At 44.6% G+C, this 17,066-nt stretch overlaps 2 protein-coding genes across 3 annotated transcripts in view; one reads left to right on the plus strand and one right to left on the minus strand.

Annotated features, from left to right (window-relative positions):
• cfap299 (cilia and flagella associated protein 299) overlaps positions 1 to 17,066 on the plus strand; it is a 338,696-nt gene that overhangs the window by 168,652 nt on the left and 152,978 nt on the right. The gene's annotated exons all lie outside the window — the stretch shown is intronic.
• Positions 2,955 to 6,840, minus strand: LOC129842536 (bromodomain-containing protein 4-like). The gene is made up of 2 exons (XM_055911114.1): positions 6,686 to 6,840; positions 2,955 to 6,381 (listed from the first exon to the last, which is right to left on the minus strand). The coding sequence occupies exon 2, from the start codon at positions 6,242 to 6,244 to the stop codon at positions 4,625 to 4,627; it is 1,620 nt and encodes a 539-aa protein (XP_055767089.1). The 5' UTR covers positions 6,245 to 6,381; positions 6,686 to 6,840; the 3' UTR covers positions 2,955 to 4,624.

Below are 17,066 nucleotides of genomic sequence, written 5' to 3' on the forward strand. Positions count from 1 at the left end.
AGATATTATACAAAAGTGAAGTAAACAATAAAAATTAACAGTAAACATTACACATACAGAAGTTTCAAAACAATAAAGACATTACAAATGTAATATTATATATATACAGTGTTGTAACAATGTACAGATGGTTAAAGTACACAAGGGAAAATAAATCAACATAAATATGGGTTGTATTTTCAATGGTGTTTGTTTTTCACTGGTTGTCCTTTTCTTGTGGCAACAGGTCACAAATCTTGTTGCTGTGATGAAACACTGTGGAATTTCACCCAGTAGATATGGGAGTTGATCAAAATTGGGTTTGTTTTCGAATTCTTTGTGGATCTGTGTAATCTGAGGGAAATATGTGTCTCTAATATGGTCATACATTGGGCAGGAGGTTAGGAGGTGCAGCTCAGTTTCCACCTCATTTTGTGGGCAGTGAGCACATAGCCTGTCTTCTCTTGAGAGCCATGTCTCTCTCTATCTGTGTCTCTATCTCTCTCTCTATCTGTGTCTCTATCTCTCTGTCTCTCTCTCTCTATTTCTCTCTATGTCTGTCTGTCTCTCTCTATCTCTCTCTCTCTATCTGTGTCTCTATCTCTCTCTCTATCTGTGTCTCTCTCTCTCTATCTGTGTCTCTATCTCTCTGTCTCTCTCTATCTCTCTCTCTCTATCTGTGTCTCTCTCTCTCTCTCTATCTCTCTCTCTCTCTCTCTCTCAATTTTCAATTCAATTCAATTCAATTTGCTTTATTGGCATGACGTAACAATGTACATATTGCCAAAGCTTATTTACAATATAAAAATGAGAATCAAAATGGTCAACGGGACAACAGTAACAACAATAACTAAGTGTCAAAATAACCATACATTCAACAATAACAATAAACATACAGTAGAGTACATGTGCAGGTTGATTGGTCTGTCAGACACTGTCCCTCAACTTATGGCAGGCAGCAATGTAGTGCGCTGCCAACCCACAGCTCTCTGCGTCCTCCCCCAACAGGACGGGTAGCCTATCCTCATCAGAGAGGTCTTTGAAACCTTGAATAAGAGTTTCAAATTTGGGGAAATGACACTCTCGAATTGTTTTATATTTTTGACATTTTGTCAGGAAATGCAGCTCCGTCTCAAGTTCTGCTGTTGTGCAGTGGTTGCACAGCCTTTCCTCTACAGGGAGCCAGGTTTTCCTGTGTCTACCCTTCTCAATGGCAAGGCTGTGCTCACTGAGCCTGTACTTTGTCAAGGTTTTTCTAAGGTTTTGATCAGTAACCATAGTCAAATAGTTAGCCACGGTGTACTGTCGATTTAGGGCCAGATAGCACTGCATTTTGCTCTGTGCTTGTGCTTGTGTTTCCCAATAAGCAATGTAGTTTTGTTTTGACTGTGTTGTAATTTGGTTTATTCTGATTGATTGGATGTTCTGGTCCTGAGGCTTCAGTGTGTTAGTAGAACAGGTTTGTGAACTCAGCCCCAGGACCAGCTGGATGAGGGGACTCTTTTCTTTGCTCAGCTCTTGGTATTGCAGGGCTTGGTAGTGATATGAGAGGGGGTCACTGTATTTTAGATGTTTCCAAAACTTAATTGCTCTTTTTTGAGTTTTTATTATTAGTGGATATTTGCCTAATTCTGCCCTGCATGCATTGTTTGTAGTTTTCCTCTGGACATGTAGGAGAATCTTACAGAACTCTGCATGCAGGGTTTCAATGGGATGTTTGTCCCATTTGATGAAATCTTGTTTTGCAAGTGGACCCCACACCTCGCTGCCATAAAGTGCAATTGGTTCAATGACATATTCAATTAGTTTTAGCCAAATTTTAATAGGTATTTCAATTTGAATTTGCTTTTTAATTGCGTAGAATGCCCTGCGTGCTTTCTCTCTCAGTTCATTCACTGCCTCATTAAGGTGTCCAGTTGAGCTTATTTTTAAACCTAAGTAATTGTAGTGTGTGCAGTACTCTATATATTTTGTACCAATTGAGAACTTTGGTCTAATTCCCTGAGATCTGGATCTTCTCTGGAAAATCATTATTTTAGTCTTTTTGGGGTTTACTGCCAGGGCCCAGGTCTGGCAGTACTGCTCTAGCAGATCCAGGCTCTGCTGTAGGCCATGTGCTGTGGGTGACAACAGGCATAGGTCATCTGCGAAGAGTAGGCATTTAACCTCTGAATTATGGAGACTAACACCAGGGGCTGAGGATTTATCTAGAATAGTGGCCAATTCGTTGATGTAAATATTGAAGAGTGCAGGGCTCAGATTACAACCCTGACGAAGGCCCCGCCCCTGGTTAAAGAATTCTGTTCTTTTCTTGCCAATTTTAATGCTGCACGTATTGCCAGTATACATTGATTTAATTATGTCATATGTTTTACCCCCTACACCACTTTCAATAACTTTGTAGAACAGTCCTGTGTGCCAAATAGAATCAAATGCTTTTTGGAAGTCGATAAAGCAAGCGTATATTTTGGTATTATTTTGGTGGACATGTTTACCTATCAGGGTGTGTAGGGTGTAAATATGATCGGTCGTGCGATGTTTTGGTATAAATCCAATTTGGCTTTTACTCAAGACATTGTGCTTATTAAGGAAGTTTAGAACTCTTACATTTATAATACTACAGAAAACCTTCCCCAGGTTACTGTTCACACAAATGCCTCTGTAATTGTTATGGTCAAATTTGTCTCCGTTTTTAAAGATTGGGGTTATGAGTCCTTGATTCCAGATGTCAGGGAAATAACCTACACTCAGGATCAAATTAAACAGTTTTAATATGGCCAATTGAAATTTTGCACTAGTGAGTTTGAGCATCTCATTTAGGATGCCATCAGGTCCGCATGCCTTTTTAAATTTGAGAGCCTGAAGTTTCTTATAGAGCTCCTGGTCAGTAATTGGGGAGTCCAGTGGATTTTGGTTGTCCTTTATAGCTTTTTCTAATCCATTCAACTTCTCATGAATTTGGCGTTGATCTGCGTTTGTGTCAATTTGAACGGTGTTGTAGAGTGTTTTAAAATGGGTTGTCCATATGTCACCATTTTGTATCGCTAATTCCTCTTGTTTAGATTTCTTTAATTTTTTCCAATTTTGCCAGAAGTTGTTTGTGTTTATGGACTCCTCAATTAGCATCAGCTGCTTTCTGTTGTACTGGGCTTTTTTGGTTCTGAGTGTACGTTTATAGAGTTTTAAAGTCTCACAGTAATGAAGGCGTAATTCACCATTATTTGGGTCTCTGTGCTTTTGGTTGGATAGTGTTCTAATTTTTTTTCTTATAATTTTACAATCTGCATCAAACCAGTTGTCATCTGTGATCTTTTTTGTTTTGTTTTTTATCAATTTCAATTGTGCTTCTTTTGCCGTTTGCCTGAATATATAGTTGATGTTTTGTACTGCTAGATTGATGCCTTCTTTACTGTGAGTGAATGTGGTATCCAGAAAGTTATCTAAGAGTGTTTCGATATTTTGGTTCCAGGTTGCTTTCTGGTATTCTTCTGTGCTGTTTTGGGCCCATCTGTATGAATGTCTGATGTTGTACAGCTTACTGGGCTGTGAATGTGTGGTTGTTTCCATGTCTGTTCTTTTGAGGAACAATGTAATTTGGCTGTGATCAGACAGAGGTGTTAGTGGCTTGACAGTGAATGAGCTGAGAGAGAAAGGGTCAATGTCTGTGATCATATAGTCTACTGTACTGTGGCCAAGAGGTGAGCAGTAGGTGAATCTCCCCAAAGAGTCCCCCCGTAACCTACCATTGACAAAGTACAGACCCAGGCTTCTACAGAGCTGCAAAAGATCCCTTCCGTTTTTGTTGACGGTGCTGTCACTGTTGTTTCTATGGGGGAGATTAAGGCAGTTAGAAACAGTATGGCCTGTAATAAAGCTGTCCCCTCGTGTGCTCGTTAGATCAGGTAGTGTTCCTGTGCGCGCATTTGTGTCCCCACAGATGAGCACATTTCCCTGGGCCTGGAAATGGCACGTCTCTTCCTCAAGGGTGGGGAAGATCTCCTCTGAGTAATATGGGGATTCTGAGGGGGGGATATAAATTGCGCAAAGGAACACATCTTTTTCTGTCAGTACAAGTTCTTTTTTCAGTTTTACCCAAATGTGATATTTGCCAATTTTGAGGGGGTCAATTAGATGTTGTAGTTCGGATTTGTACCAAATGATCAGTCCTCCAGAGTCTCTGCCTCTATTGACAGAGCTGTGTTTCTGTGACGGTACAATTACCTCTCTGTAACCTGTGGGACAGTGAGTGACAATGTCAGCCTTACACCATGTCTCCTGCAGAATGATGACATCAACATCTTTAAGGTTTTTGTTGAACTCCAGTGCTAAACTCTTCAGTCCAAAGGTTGATGAGTTTAGGCCCTGAATGTTCCACATGCTAACTGATAGCGATTTCATGTTACAAAAGAAAGAATAGCAGTCAGAAATATTGTGACTACTAACTATTAAGTTGTTAAGAGCGAGATAAACAGGATGACAGCTAACATTCTTTCTGTTATATATATAAACATTCCTATTCATTGAACAAGTACATTTGAGTACAATAGGTGTGTGTGTGTGTGTGTGTGTGTGTGTGTGTGTGTGTGTGTGTGTGTGTGTGTGTGTGTGTGTGTGTGTGTGTGTGTGTGTGTGTGTGTGTGTGTGTTTAGTGCAGTTTAGTGCAGATGTATTGGAGGAGCTGTTTAATCTCACTTAATCCTACAAGGTTCTCCTGTCCTCTGACGACCTCTGCGTAGCTGCGCTGGTCCTGCTGTTGGGCCCTGTGGAGTGGAGGGGGACCAGGTCTGGGCCGTGGGGCTTCCTCTCTGGTCTGGTAGGGGTGGTGGTCTGATGCGGGGTAGTAGGCTGGGCCCGGTCCGGTCTGGCTAAGCCGATGGAAGTGGTGATGGTCTGGTGGTGGGTGGGGCCTGTGGGGTGCGCTGGGTCTGGTGTGGTGTTGAAGGGGCCTGGGGCTCCTTGTTGGTGCAGTGGTCTGGTAGGGGTCTCTGGGTGGTCCTCTGTCCAATACGGCATGAGGTGTTTGTCTACCAAGTGCCACGTCCTTTAGAGACTTGGTAAACATCCCTAATGTCTGTTTCCTCAGATGGGAGTGGTCGTGCAGATGCTCTGGGGTGATTGTTGGGTGGTGAGCAACGTGTACGTTCGGGAGTAGGCCACACCCTTTGGTGATGTCAGCGTTGACTTTCTGAATGGTATGGGGATGAAAGTCTTTGCGGGGCAGCAGAGTGGAGATGGTGATGTGGGAGTTGGGGAACCGCTCAGAGGCCCTCTCTGCTATTCTGTTGACCAGGCTGCCTACTCTCTCCTGCTCCTCTCGCAGGTTGTTGGTGCCGGTGTGAATAATAATGTTGCCTGGTGTGCCAAAGTCAGGCTGGGACAGGATGTGGAGTGCATCCTGTGTTTTTGGGCAACATATTTTGCGCACCTTGTGTTGTGGGAAGAGTTTATCTTCTTGGAGGAATTTCCCATTTGAGTCAATGAGGATGGCCACCTCAGCGGGTTTTACCAGATTATTGCGTTTACGGTCTGGGGCTGGAGTACACAGGGCCTGTGTACATGGAGGGGCGTGTGGGGGTGTGTCAGGGGGGGCCAGAGAGCTTCTCTCTGTAGTAGGTGTTTCCATGTGAGCCTTCTTGTTGACTGGGGGTGTGGGTAAAGTGTTGTCGGTATGGGGGGGGGTTGTGGGTAAAGGTGGGTCAGTGGGGGTGTTAGGGGTGGTGGGGTTGTTAGGGGTGGTGGGGGGCTGCAGCTTCTCTCTAGGAGTCTCTACAGTCTGCTCTCTGTGCTGCAGCACCCTCTTGATGCCAGACAACTCCTTTGCCATCTCCTCCTTTACCTGCACCAGCTCTCTCCTCATGGTGGCCTTTACCTCCTCAAGAGCTGTGGTAAGGCTCTCTCTCAGCTCCTGGACAGAGTTCTTCAGCTGGGTCCTGCACTGGTTGATCTGGTCCTGTAGAAGCTCTGTGTCTGGGCTGGTGGTGGTGTAGCTGAGGGGCTGCTCCTTCAGCTCAGTAACCCATACCTCTATCACAGCCAGCCTGTCTCTCAACAGGCTGATGGTGGTGTGGTCTTGGCTCTGGTGGTTGTAGGCAGGCAGGGGGGAGGATGGTCCTGCTGTTGGGGTGCCTGAGGTGAGGGGAGAGGTCGGGGTGCTGTCCTTTTCTTTGTTGCTTTCCGCTATCTTCGTTAGGGTGGGGAAGTCCTGCACAACAGAGCTGAGTGCAGCCTCACTGCCCTGGACCATGACAGTGCCGTTCTGATACATATTTACCGTCAGAAACCTGTTTTCCTGGTCCTTATCGCTGTCCTCAAAAATGTGGATTTGCCTTCCCTTGCAGATGCCTTTCTTCGTGGTATAGCTGAAATGCCTGGTTACAGCTGCATGCCAGGCAGTAGTGTGGTCTGTGTAAAATAACAGGTTTGTAACAGTCCTGTTTTGTGAGCAGTCGGCAAACAAAGTTTCTGGGTTCCCCCTCAGAATTCTGTGTTTAAAATTGATTCTTCCTTTCTCTGATTTGATTTCTGCTGGGTATCCAAAAAAAAGCGGGGAAAGTCTCTCAGTTTCTATCGCTGCTAACGCTGCTAGCGCTGCCTCAGTGGCCATGTTGCTATGGTTACCACCAGTAAACAGTTAGAGCAACGTTAAGCTAACTGACCGATTTGAATTTGGCTAGCTACCACGATAAAGATTGGTCTTTTAACTCACTCTCTCTCAATCTTTTCCTCCTGTGTTGATCTTCAGTTGTACAATTTGATTACCTATACATTTTTGCTAATTGAATCGTGTCAATCTCGCTCTTAACAACCAAAAAGTTATAACAAGTCAGGAGCTGTTCCTCTGCATGACTTCTCTCTCTCTCTCTCTCTGTTTCTCTGTTTCTCTCTCTCTCTCTCTCTCTCTCTCTCTCTCTCTCTCTCTCTCTCTCTCTCTCTCTCTCTCTCTCTCTCTCTCTCTCTCTCTCTATCTGTGTCTCTATCTGTGTCTCTATCTCTCTCTGTGTCTCCATCCATCTCTCTTTCTCTATCTCTCTCTCTCTCTGTGGACGTAGTTCCATCTACACGCCAATGGATTGAGCTCATAGTTTAACTTCCAGTATTCTGAAACCTAGACACACCAAATTCTCTGCATAGTTTCATCTCATTGTAATGCCTTAAAACAGGTGTACAACAGCACAGCCTGCCAGATATGGAGTCAGTTTGAAATAGACTTGGTTCCAATGCCAAAAACCAAGTGGTATTGAATTTATAGTATATTGAGGAGGATGTTACTCAGTACTAACAACCTGTGGACACCATTTCTATGTCTCTGTCCAGTATGAAGGAAGTTTGAGGTAGTTTTGTGAGCCAACGCTAACTAGCTTTAGCGTAATGACTGGACGTCTATGTGTATCTGCTAGCACAGAGACATAGAAATGGGATCCACGTGTTCATCTGACTCTGAGGAAGTTCATAAAGGGCCTCATTGGCCAAAATCCCAGAGTATCCCTTTAAGAGGAAATACCAATATAAAAACACTTAGAACATAGTCTTAGGCCTATAAGAATGGACCGGTACGAGGATCATTTGCAGGAAACACTGCAGCATTTCTCCATGGGTTCCTAGAAACAGTTTATTTTATCAGCTCTGGTATATTTGAAGTACAGGAGTTGTCACGATAAGAGCTGATAAGCCTATTTGTTTTAATGATCGCCGTAGCGAAGGCAAAACAGAACATTTAAGAATGGACACACCCACCTTCAAATATAATAGGTCACTTATTCACGGTATGTGGAGATGCCAACTGGTGTTGTAATAGTGCCAATCTGATAGGGACCTGTTCAGATTTGTTCGTATACAGGGCCTTACAAAGGTATTCAGACCTCTTGGATTTCTTCACATTTTATTAATGTTAGTGGGATTAATGTTAGTGGGATTAATGTTAGTGGGATTAATGTTAGTGGGATTAATGTTAGTGGGAGTAATGTTAGTGGGATTAATGTTCGTGAGATTAATGTTAGTGGGATTAATGTTAGTGAGATTAATGTTAGTGGGATTAATGTTAGTGGGATTAATGTTAGTGGGATTATTGTTAGTGGGATTAATGTTAGTGAGATTAATGTTAGTGGGATTAATGTTAGTGGGATTAATGTTAGTGAGATTAATGTTATTGGGAGTAATGTTAGTGGGATTAATGTTAGTGGGATTAATGTTAGTGGGATTAATGTTAGTGAGATTAATGTTAGTGGGATTACTGTTAGTGGGATTAATGTTAGTGAGATTAATGTTAGTGAGATTAATGTTAGTGGGATTAATGTTAGTGAGATTAATGTTAGTGGGATTAATGTTAGTGAGATTAATGTTAGTGGGATTAATGTTAGTGAGACTAATGTTAGTGGGAGTAATGTTAGTGGGATTAATGTTAGTGAGATTAATGTTAGTGGGATTAAAATTGATTTAATTGTTGTTTTTTTGTCAACAATCTACACAAAATACTCTGTAATGTTAATAATAACAAAAGGAATAACTTATATATAAGTTGTTTCGTAAGTATTCATCCATTTGTTCAGGCAACCCTAAATTAGCTCAGGAGTAATATGTGGTTTAACAAATCACATAAAAAGTTACCATGACTTACTCTGTGTGAAATAATCGGGGTTGACAGACTACCCCTTCCTCTGTCCCCAATACATACAACATCTGTCAGGTCCCTCAGTCAAGCGTTGCATTTCAAACACCGATTCAACTACAAAGACCAGGGAGCTTTTGGAAAGCCTCATTAAGAAGGCCAGTGATTGGTGGACGGGTCACAATAACAAATCAGACATTGAATATCTCTTTAAGCGTGGTCAGGTTAATAATTATGCCGTGGATGATGTATTAAACCACCCAGACACATCAAAAGATGCAGTCGCCCTTCTGAACTGAGCTGCAGGACAGGAAGGAAACTGCTCGGCGATGTCACCATGAGGTCATTGGTGATTTTAGGACAGCTACTTAGTTCATTGTCTGTGATGGGAGAACTGAGGATGGATCAACAACATTGTAGTGAGTCCACAATAATTACCTACATGACAGATTGAGAAGAACAACTCAATGGTTGCAGTATGATGGTGGCTGCAGTATGATGGTGGCTGCAGTATGATGGTGGCTGCAGTATGATGGTGTCTGCAGTATGATGGTGGCTGCAGTATGATGGTGGCTGCAGTATGATGGTGGCTGCAGTATGATGGTGGCTGCAGTACGATGGTGGCTGCAGTATGATGGTGGCTGCAGCATGATGGTGGCTGCAGTATGATGCTGGCTGCAGTATGATGGTGGCTGCAGTATGATGGTGGCTGCAGTATGATGCTGGCTGCAGTATGATGGTGGCCGCAGCATGATGGTGGCCGCAGTATGATGGTGGCTGCAGTATGATGCTGGCTGCAGCATGATGGTGGCTGCAGTATGATGGTGGCTGCAGTATGATGGTGGCTGCAGCATGATGGTGGCTGCAGCATGATGGTGGCTGCAGTATGATGGTGGCTGCAGTATGATGGTGGCTGCAGTATGATGCTGGCTGCAGTATGATGGTGGCTGCAGTATGATGGTGGCTGCAGTATGATGCTGGCTGCAGTATGATGGTGGCTGCAGCATGATGGTGGCTGCAGCATGATGGTGGCCGCAGTATGATGGTGGCCGCAGTATGATGGTGGCTGCAGTATGATGCTGGCTGCAGTATGATGGTGGCTGCAGCATGATGGTGGCTGCAGTATGATGGTGGCTGCAGTATGATGCTGGCTGCAGTATGATGGTGGCTGCAGCATGATGGTGGCTGCAGCATGATGGTGGCTGCAGTATGATGGTGGCTGCAGTATGATGGTGGCTGCAGTATGATGCTGGCTGCAGTATGATGGTGGCTGCAGTATGATGGTGGGTGCAGCATGATGGTGGCTGCAGTATGATGGTGGCTGCAGTATGATGGTGGCTGCAGTATGATGGTGGCTACAGTATGATGGTGGCTGCAGTATGATGGTGGCTGCAGTATGATGGTGGGTGCAGTATGATGGTGGCTGCAGCATGATGGTGGCCGCAGTATGATGGTGGCTGCAGTATGATGGTGGCTGCAGTATGATGGTGGCCGCAGTATGAACTGGCTGCAGTATGATGGTGGCTGCAGTATGGCTGCAGCATGATGGTGGCTGCAGTATGGCTGCAGTATGATGGTGGCTGCAGTATGATGCTGGCTGCAGTATGATGGTGGCTACAGTATGATGGTGGCTGCAGTATGATGGTGGCTGCAGCATGATGGTGGCTGCAGTATGATGGTGGCCGCAGTATGATGGTGGCCGCAGTATGATGGTGGCCGCAGTATGATGTTGGCTGCAGTATGACGGTGGCTGCAGTATTATGGTGGCTGCAGTATGATACTGGCTGCAGTATGATGGTGGCTGCAGTATGATGGTGGCTGCAGTATAATGGTGGGTGCAGCATGATGGTAACTGTAGTATGATGGTGGCTGCAGTACGATGGTGGCTGGAGTATGATGGTGGCTGCAGCATGATGGTGGCTGCAGTATGATGGGGGCCGCAGTATGATGGTGGCTGCAGTATGATGGTGGCTGCAGTACGATGGTGGCTGGAGTATGATGGTGGCTGCAGCATGATGGTGGCTGCAGCATGATGGTGGCTGCAGTATGATGGTGGCTGCAGCATGATGGTGGCTGCAGTATGATGGTGGCTGCAGTATGATGGTGGCTGCAGCATGATGGTGGCTGCAGTATGATGGTGGCTGCAGTATGATGGTGGCTGCAGCATGATGGTGGCTGCAGTATGATGTTGGCTGTAGTATGATTGTGGCTGCAGTATGATTGTGGCTGCAGTATGATGGTGGCTGCAGTATGATGGTGGCTGCAGTATGATGGTGGCTGCAGTATGATGGTGGCTGCAGCATGATGGTGGCTGCAGTATGATGGTGGCTGCAGTATGATGGTGGCTGCAGTATGATGGTGGCTGCAGTATGATGGTGGCTGCAGTATGATGGTGGCTGCAGTATGATGGTGGCTGCAGCATGGTATTGGTAAGCTTGACATCGGCAAATAGGAACGGGATAGGACTAAGCAGAGAAAAACCTGGTTCAGTCATGTATTTAAATCCATTAATCCCACTTTGTAATGTGAAGAAATCAAAAGGGTTAACACTGTATGTATTTTGAATAGTTTAGGATGGCTTTACAGTGGGCCAGAATCATGTTGATAGCCACGAAAGTTAGCTCCGGTTCCAATGGGACCAACAGTACATTACTGTGACTGGATATTAGTAGCTCAGTTTGTCAATATGTTATCCTCAGTAACACAGTGTTTTCTAATAAATAATCAAACTTAAATGCAATGGACCATGTTCGGTTCACTCTGTCATGGACCAGACTCCAAGCACCTGCTAAAGACACTGATGTCCATCCCTGGGATGGTGAGGAATGGAGGGTGGTCTGGTACTAATAAGAGCCCAGACCACATAGTTAATCAAGCAGGACTAAGGAAGGGGAAGTCTGTCTTTGAGCCTCTGTTCCAGTTTTACTACAACACACGTCCTCTGCCTGTAGCCAACTGTCACACTGAGCTCCAGAAGTATTTGGACAGTGACGTCCTCTGCCTGTAGCCAACTGTCACAGTGAGCTCCAGAAGTATTGGGACAGTGACGTCCTCTGCCTGTAGCCAACTGTCACAGTGAGCTCCTGAAGTATTGGGACAGTGACGTCCTCTGCCTGTAGCCAACTGTCACAGTGAGCTCCAGAAGTATTGGGACAGTGACGTCCTCTGCCTGTAGCCAACTGTCACAGTGAGCTCCTGAAGTATTGGGACAGTGACGTCCTCTGCCTGTAGCCAACTGTCACAGTGAGCTCCAGAAGTATTGGGACAGTGACGTCCTCTGCCTGTAGCCAACTGTCACAGTGAGCTCCTGAAGTATTGGGACAGTGACGTCCTCTGCCTGTAGCCAACTGTCACAGTGAGCTCCAGAAGTATTGGGACAGTGACGTCCTCTGCCTGTAGCCAACTGTCACAGTGAGCTCCAGAAGTATTGGGACAGTGACGTCCTCTGCCTGTAGCCAACTGTCACAGTGAGCTCCAGAAGTATTGGGACAGTGACGTCCTCTGCCTGTAGCCAACTGTCACAGTGAGCTCCAGAAGTATTGGGACAGTGACGTCCTCTGCCTGTAGCCAACTGTCACAGTGAGCTCCAGAAGTATTTGGACAGTGACACAGTTTTTGTTTGTTTTTCGTACCAGGACTACGGATAATCCTGAATGATTCGTGAATAATGATGAGTGAGACCGATGCACAAATATCATAACACCCCCCCCCCCCCCCCCCCCCCCCAAAAGTGCTAACCTCCCCTGTTATTGTAATGGTGAGAGGTTAATGTGTCTTGACCAACTGGCAAGTGTCTTCACTGACATTTTCAACCTCTCCCTGTCTGAGTCTGTAATACCAACATGTTTCAAGCAGACCACAATAGTCCCTGTGCCCAAGAACACTAAGGTAACCTGCCTAAATGAATACCGACCCGTAGCACTCATGTCTGTAGCCATGAAGTGGCTGGTGATGGCTCACATCAACACCATCATCCCGGAAACCCTAGACCCACTCCAATTGGCATACCGCCCCAACAGATCCACAGATGATGCAATCTCCATTCCACTCCACACTGCCCTTTTCCACCTGGACAAGAGGAACACCTACGTGAGAATGCTGTTCATTGACTACAGTTCAGCGTTCAACACCTTAGTGCCCTCAAAGCTCATCACTAAGCTAAGGACCCTGGGACTAAACACCTCCCTCTGCAACTGGATCCTGGACTTCCCGAAGTGCCACCCCCAGGCAACAACAAGTCGTGAAGAGAGCACGACAAAACCTATTCCCCCTCAGGAGACTGAAAATATTTGGCATGGGTCCTCAGATCCCCAAAAGGTTTTACACCTGCACCATCGAGAGCATCCATCCGGGTTGCATCACTGCTTGGTATGGCAACTACCCGGCCTCCGATCGCAAGGCACTACAGCGGGTGGAGAGTACGGCCCAGTACATCAATGGGGCCAAGCTTCCTGGCAAGCTTCCTGCCATCCAGGACCTCTGTACCAGGCGGTGTCAGAGGAAGGCCCTAAAAATTGTCAAAGGCTCCAGCCACCCTAGTCATAGACTGTTCTCTCTGCTACCGCACGGCAAGCGGTACCGGAGCACCAAGTCTAGGTCCAAGAGGCTTCTAAACAGCTTCTACCCCCAAGCCCGAAATCAAATCAAATGTATTTATAAAGCCCTTCGTACATCAGCTGATATCTCAAAGTGCTGTACAGAAACCCAGCCTAAAACCCCAAACAGCAAGCAATGCTAATCAAATGGCTACCCAGAATATTTGCATTGCCCCCCCAGTGGAACGATGCTGCTACTCTCTGTTATTATCTATTAGCCACTTTAACAACCCTACCTACATGTACATAATTACCTCAATTACCTCGACACCGGTGCCCCCCGCACATTGACAAATTGACTCCGTACCGTAACACCCTGTATATTGCCCCACTATTGTTATTTACTGCTGCTCTTTAATTATGTTATTCTTGTCTCTTACTTTTTTGGGGGTATTTTCATAAAACTGTATTCAGCATTTCACTGTAAGGTCTACCTACACCTGTTGTATTTAGCATTTCACTGTAAGGTCTACTACACCTGTTGTATTTAGCATTTCACTGTGAGGTCTACTACACCTGTTGTATTCAGCATTTCACTGTGAGGTCTACTACACCTGTTGTATTCAGCATTTCACTGTGAGGTCTACTACACCTGTTGTATTCAGCATTTCACTGTGAGGTCTACTACACCTGTTGTATTCAGCATTTCACTGTGAGGTCTACTACACCTGTTGTATTTAGCATTTCACTGTGAGGTCTACTACACCTGTTGTATTCAGCATTTCACTGTAAGGTCTACTACACCTGTTGTATTTAGCATTTCACTGTGAGGTCTACTACACCTGTTGTATTCAGCATTTCACTGTGAGGTCTACTACACCTGTTGTATTCAGCATTTCACTGTAAGGTCTACTACACCTGTTGTATTCAGCATTTCACTGTGAGGTCTACCTACACCTGTTGTATTCAGCATTTCACTGTAAGGTCTACTACACCTGTTGTATTCAGCATTTCACTGTGAGGTCTACTACACCTGTTGTATTCAGCATTTCACTGTAAGGTCTACTACACCTGTTGTATTCAGCATTTCACTGTGAGGTCTACTACACCTGTTGTATTCAGCATTTCACTGTGAGGTCTACTACACCTGTTGTATTTAGCATTTCACTGTGAGGTCTACTACACCTGTTGTATTTAGCATTTCACTGTGAGGTCTGCTACACCTGTTGTATTCAGCATTTCACTGTAAGGTCTACACCTGTTGTATTCAGCATTTCACTGTGAGGTCTACTACACCTGTTCTATTCAGCATTTCACTGTGAGGTCTACTACACCTGTTGTATTCAGCATTTCACTGTGAGGTCTACCTACACCTGTTGTATTCAGCATTTCACTGTAAGGTCTACACCTGTTGTATTCGGCGCATGTGACAAATACAATTTGATTAGATTTGGGGGTATGATATTTGTGTGTCTTTAACTTTCTCACTTAATAACCTCTACCGACCCACCCTCCCGGATCCGGGATCCTCCTCATCAGAAACGCTGACTAGCATCGCCTAGCCTTGCGCCACAGGGATATCATATAATATAATTTCATGAAATCACAAGTCCAATACAGCAAATGAAAGATAAACATCTTGTGAATCCAGCCATCATGTCCGATTTTTAAAATGTTTTACAGCGAAAACACAACATATATTTATGTTAGCTCAGCACCATATCCAAAAAAACAGCCATTTTTTCACAGCAAAGATAGCTTTCACAAAACCCAGAAATAGAGATAAAAATAATCACTAACCTTTGAACAACTTCATCAGATGACAGTCTTATAACATCATGTTATACAATACATTTATGTTTTGTTCGAAAATGTGCATATTTATAGCTACAAATCGTGGTTTTACATTGTGAACATGGCGCCAAAATGCTCCAAATTGTCCGGAGAAGTTTTAGAGAGTCACATAATCTAACAGAAAAACTCATCATAAACTTTGCTGAAAAATACATGTTGGACATATAATTAAAGATACACTGGTTCTTAATGCAACCGCTGTGTTAGATTTAAAAAAAAATACTTTAGTAAAAAGCACAGCATACAATAATCTGAGACAGCGCTCAGCCATTCTCCGCCATGTTGGAGTCAACATATTCAACAAAAATACGAAATAACATCATAAATATTCTCTTACCATTGAACTTTCATCAGAATGCAGTGCCAGCAGTCCTTGTTCCACAATAAATCGTTGTTTTGTTTTAGAATGTCCATTTCTTCTATCGAATTAGCAACTTTGGCTAGCATAGTGGAGCTCACGTGTCCATGAAAGTTTGACGCATGGAACGAAAAATTCAAAAAGTGATAATAAAAGTCGAATAAACTGGTCAAACTCAGTTGAAAATCCATCTTTAGGATGTTTTTCTCGTATGTATCCAATAACGTCCCAGACGGAGCATTTCTTCGTGTCTACCTAACGCATTGCAGACAACGATATGGTGCTCCCAGGTGCGCAGCAAAATACTGCCAATATGGCTGACCTGTCACTCCAAAAGCTCTCATTCGGTCCCACATCAGGCTAGACACCTCATTCAACATTCTACTGCCTGTTGACATCTAGTGGAAGACGTATGAAGTGCATACATATCCATAAATACAAGTCAATTGAATAGGCGAAGCCTTTCACAGAGACCCATTTCAGAATTGTCACTTCCTGTTTGGAAGTTTGCCTGCCAAATGAGTTCTGTTTTACTCACAGATATAATTCAAACAGTTTTAGAAACTTCAGAGTGTTTTCTATCCAATGGTAATAATAATATGCATATCATATGATCTAGAACAGAGTACGAGGCCGTTTAATTTGGGCACTATTTTTTCCCAAAGTGAAAATAGCGCCCCCTATTAAGTATCTGGGACAGAGTAGGAGGCAGTTCACTATGGGCACGCAATTCATCCAAAAGTGAAAATGCTGCCCCCTATATCAAAGAAGGTAACCCCCAGTAGATGATCAACCCCCAGTAGATGATCAACCCCCCCAGTAGATCAACCCCCAGTAGATCAACGAGAATCACAATTTATATTAATCTTCTCCTCTCACAGCCTCTCAGGGTTGAATTAAAGTGCATTTAACGGTGTAGAAAACCTAGTGAAAACACTGTGCATTCCTTCTGCCACGCTGCTACATCCCAGGCTCACAGCCGGGCCCAGAAGGGAGCTTCTCGTTGGCGCTCAGGGCCAACTAAAACAGCATCATGTTTGACCACCTTTTTCCACTGGGAGGGGAAGAGCTCTGAAGCTTTAATCAGCATCTATAAACAGTGCAGCCTTTGATAGTGACTGGGGCTCTGTACATTTATCTTCCTCTGAAGGGTACGCTGGCTTATGTCATCCTACTTTGATCCTACTGCAGAGATCAGGACATATCTCTCCTGGAGAGAGACTCGCTACACTGCCTGCTGCTGATAACACTGGTCAGCTTGTGATCTAGTAAAACAAGACAGGAGCCCTGACAGGTCTTCCACGCCGTGTGTGTGTGTGTGTGTGTGTGTGTGTGTGTGTGTGTGTGTGTGTGTGTGTGTGTGTGTGTGTGTGTGTGTCTGTGTGTGTGTGTGTGTGTCTGTGTGTCTGTCTGTCTGTCTGTCTGTCTGTCTGTCTGTCTGTCTGGTACGTGGTGGTATCTCTTTCATTTCTTCTGGAAATTGAACGAGTGATATTCATTTTCTGAACTTCGTCATAAACATGAGTTTGCCAGCTGAGGAGAAGCCTGATGTGACCAGGGCATTACCCTACAATATTTACCCTGGACATGTCCCTTCCTGGTGATGAATCCAGGCCAGGCAGCAGCCCAGGCAGCAGGCCTCTTGGCAGGAGTCATGGATGAACACTTTACAATAACGCTGATAGTAACTGCGGCCTGTCGGCTTCATGCTCATGACCCGTAGACTGACAGACCA

The sequence above is a fragment of the Salvelinus fontinalis genome, unplaced genomic scaffold, assembly GCF_029448725.1.
Source record: "Salvelinus fontinalis isolate EN_2023a unplaced genomic scaffold, ASM2944872v1 scaffold_0050, whole genome shotgun sequence".
NCBI lineage: Eukaryota > Metazoa > Chordata > Actinopteri > Salmoniformes > Salmonidae > Salvelinus > Salvelinus fontinalis.

What these genes read in the sequence shown, in the direction of transcription:
- LOC129842536 (XM_055911114.1), bottom strand. Translation starts at nt 6,244, where the DNA reads ATGTATCAGAACGGCACTGTCATGGTCCAGGGCAGTGAGGCTGCACTC.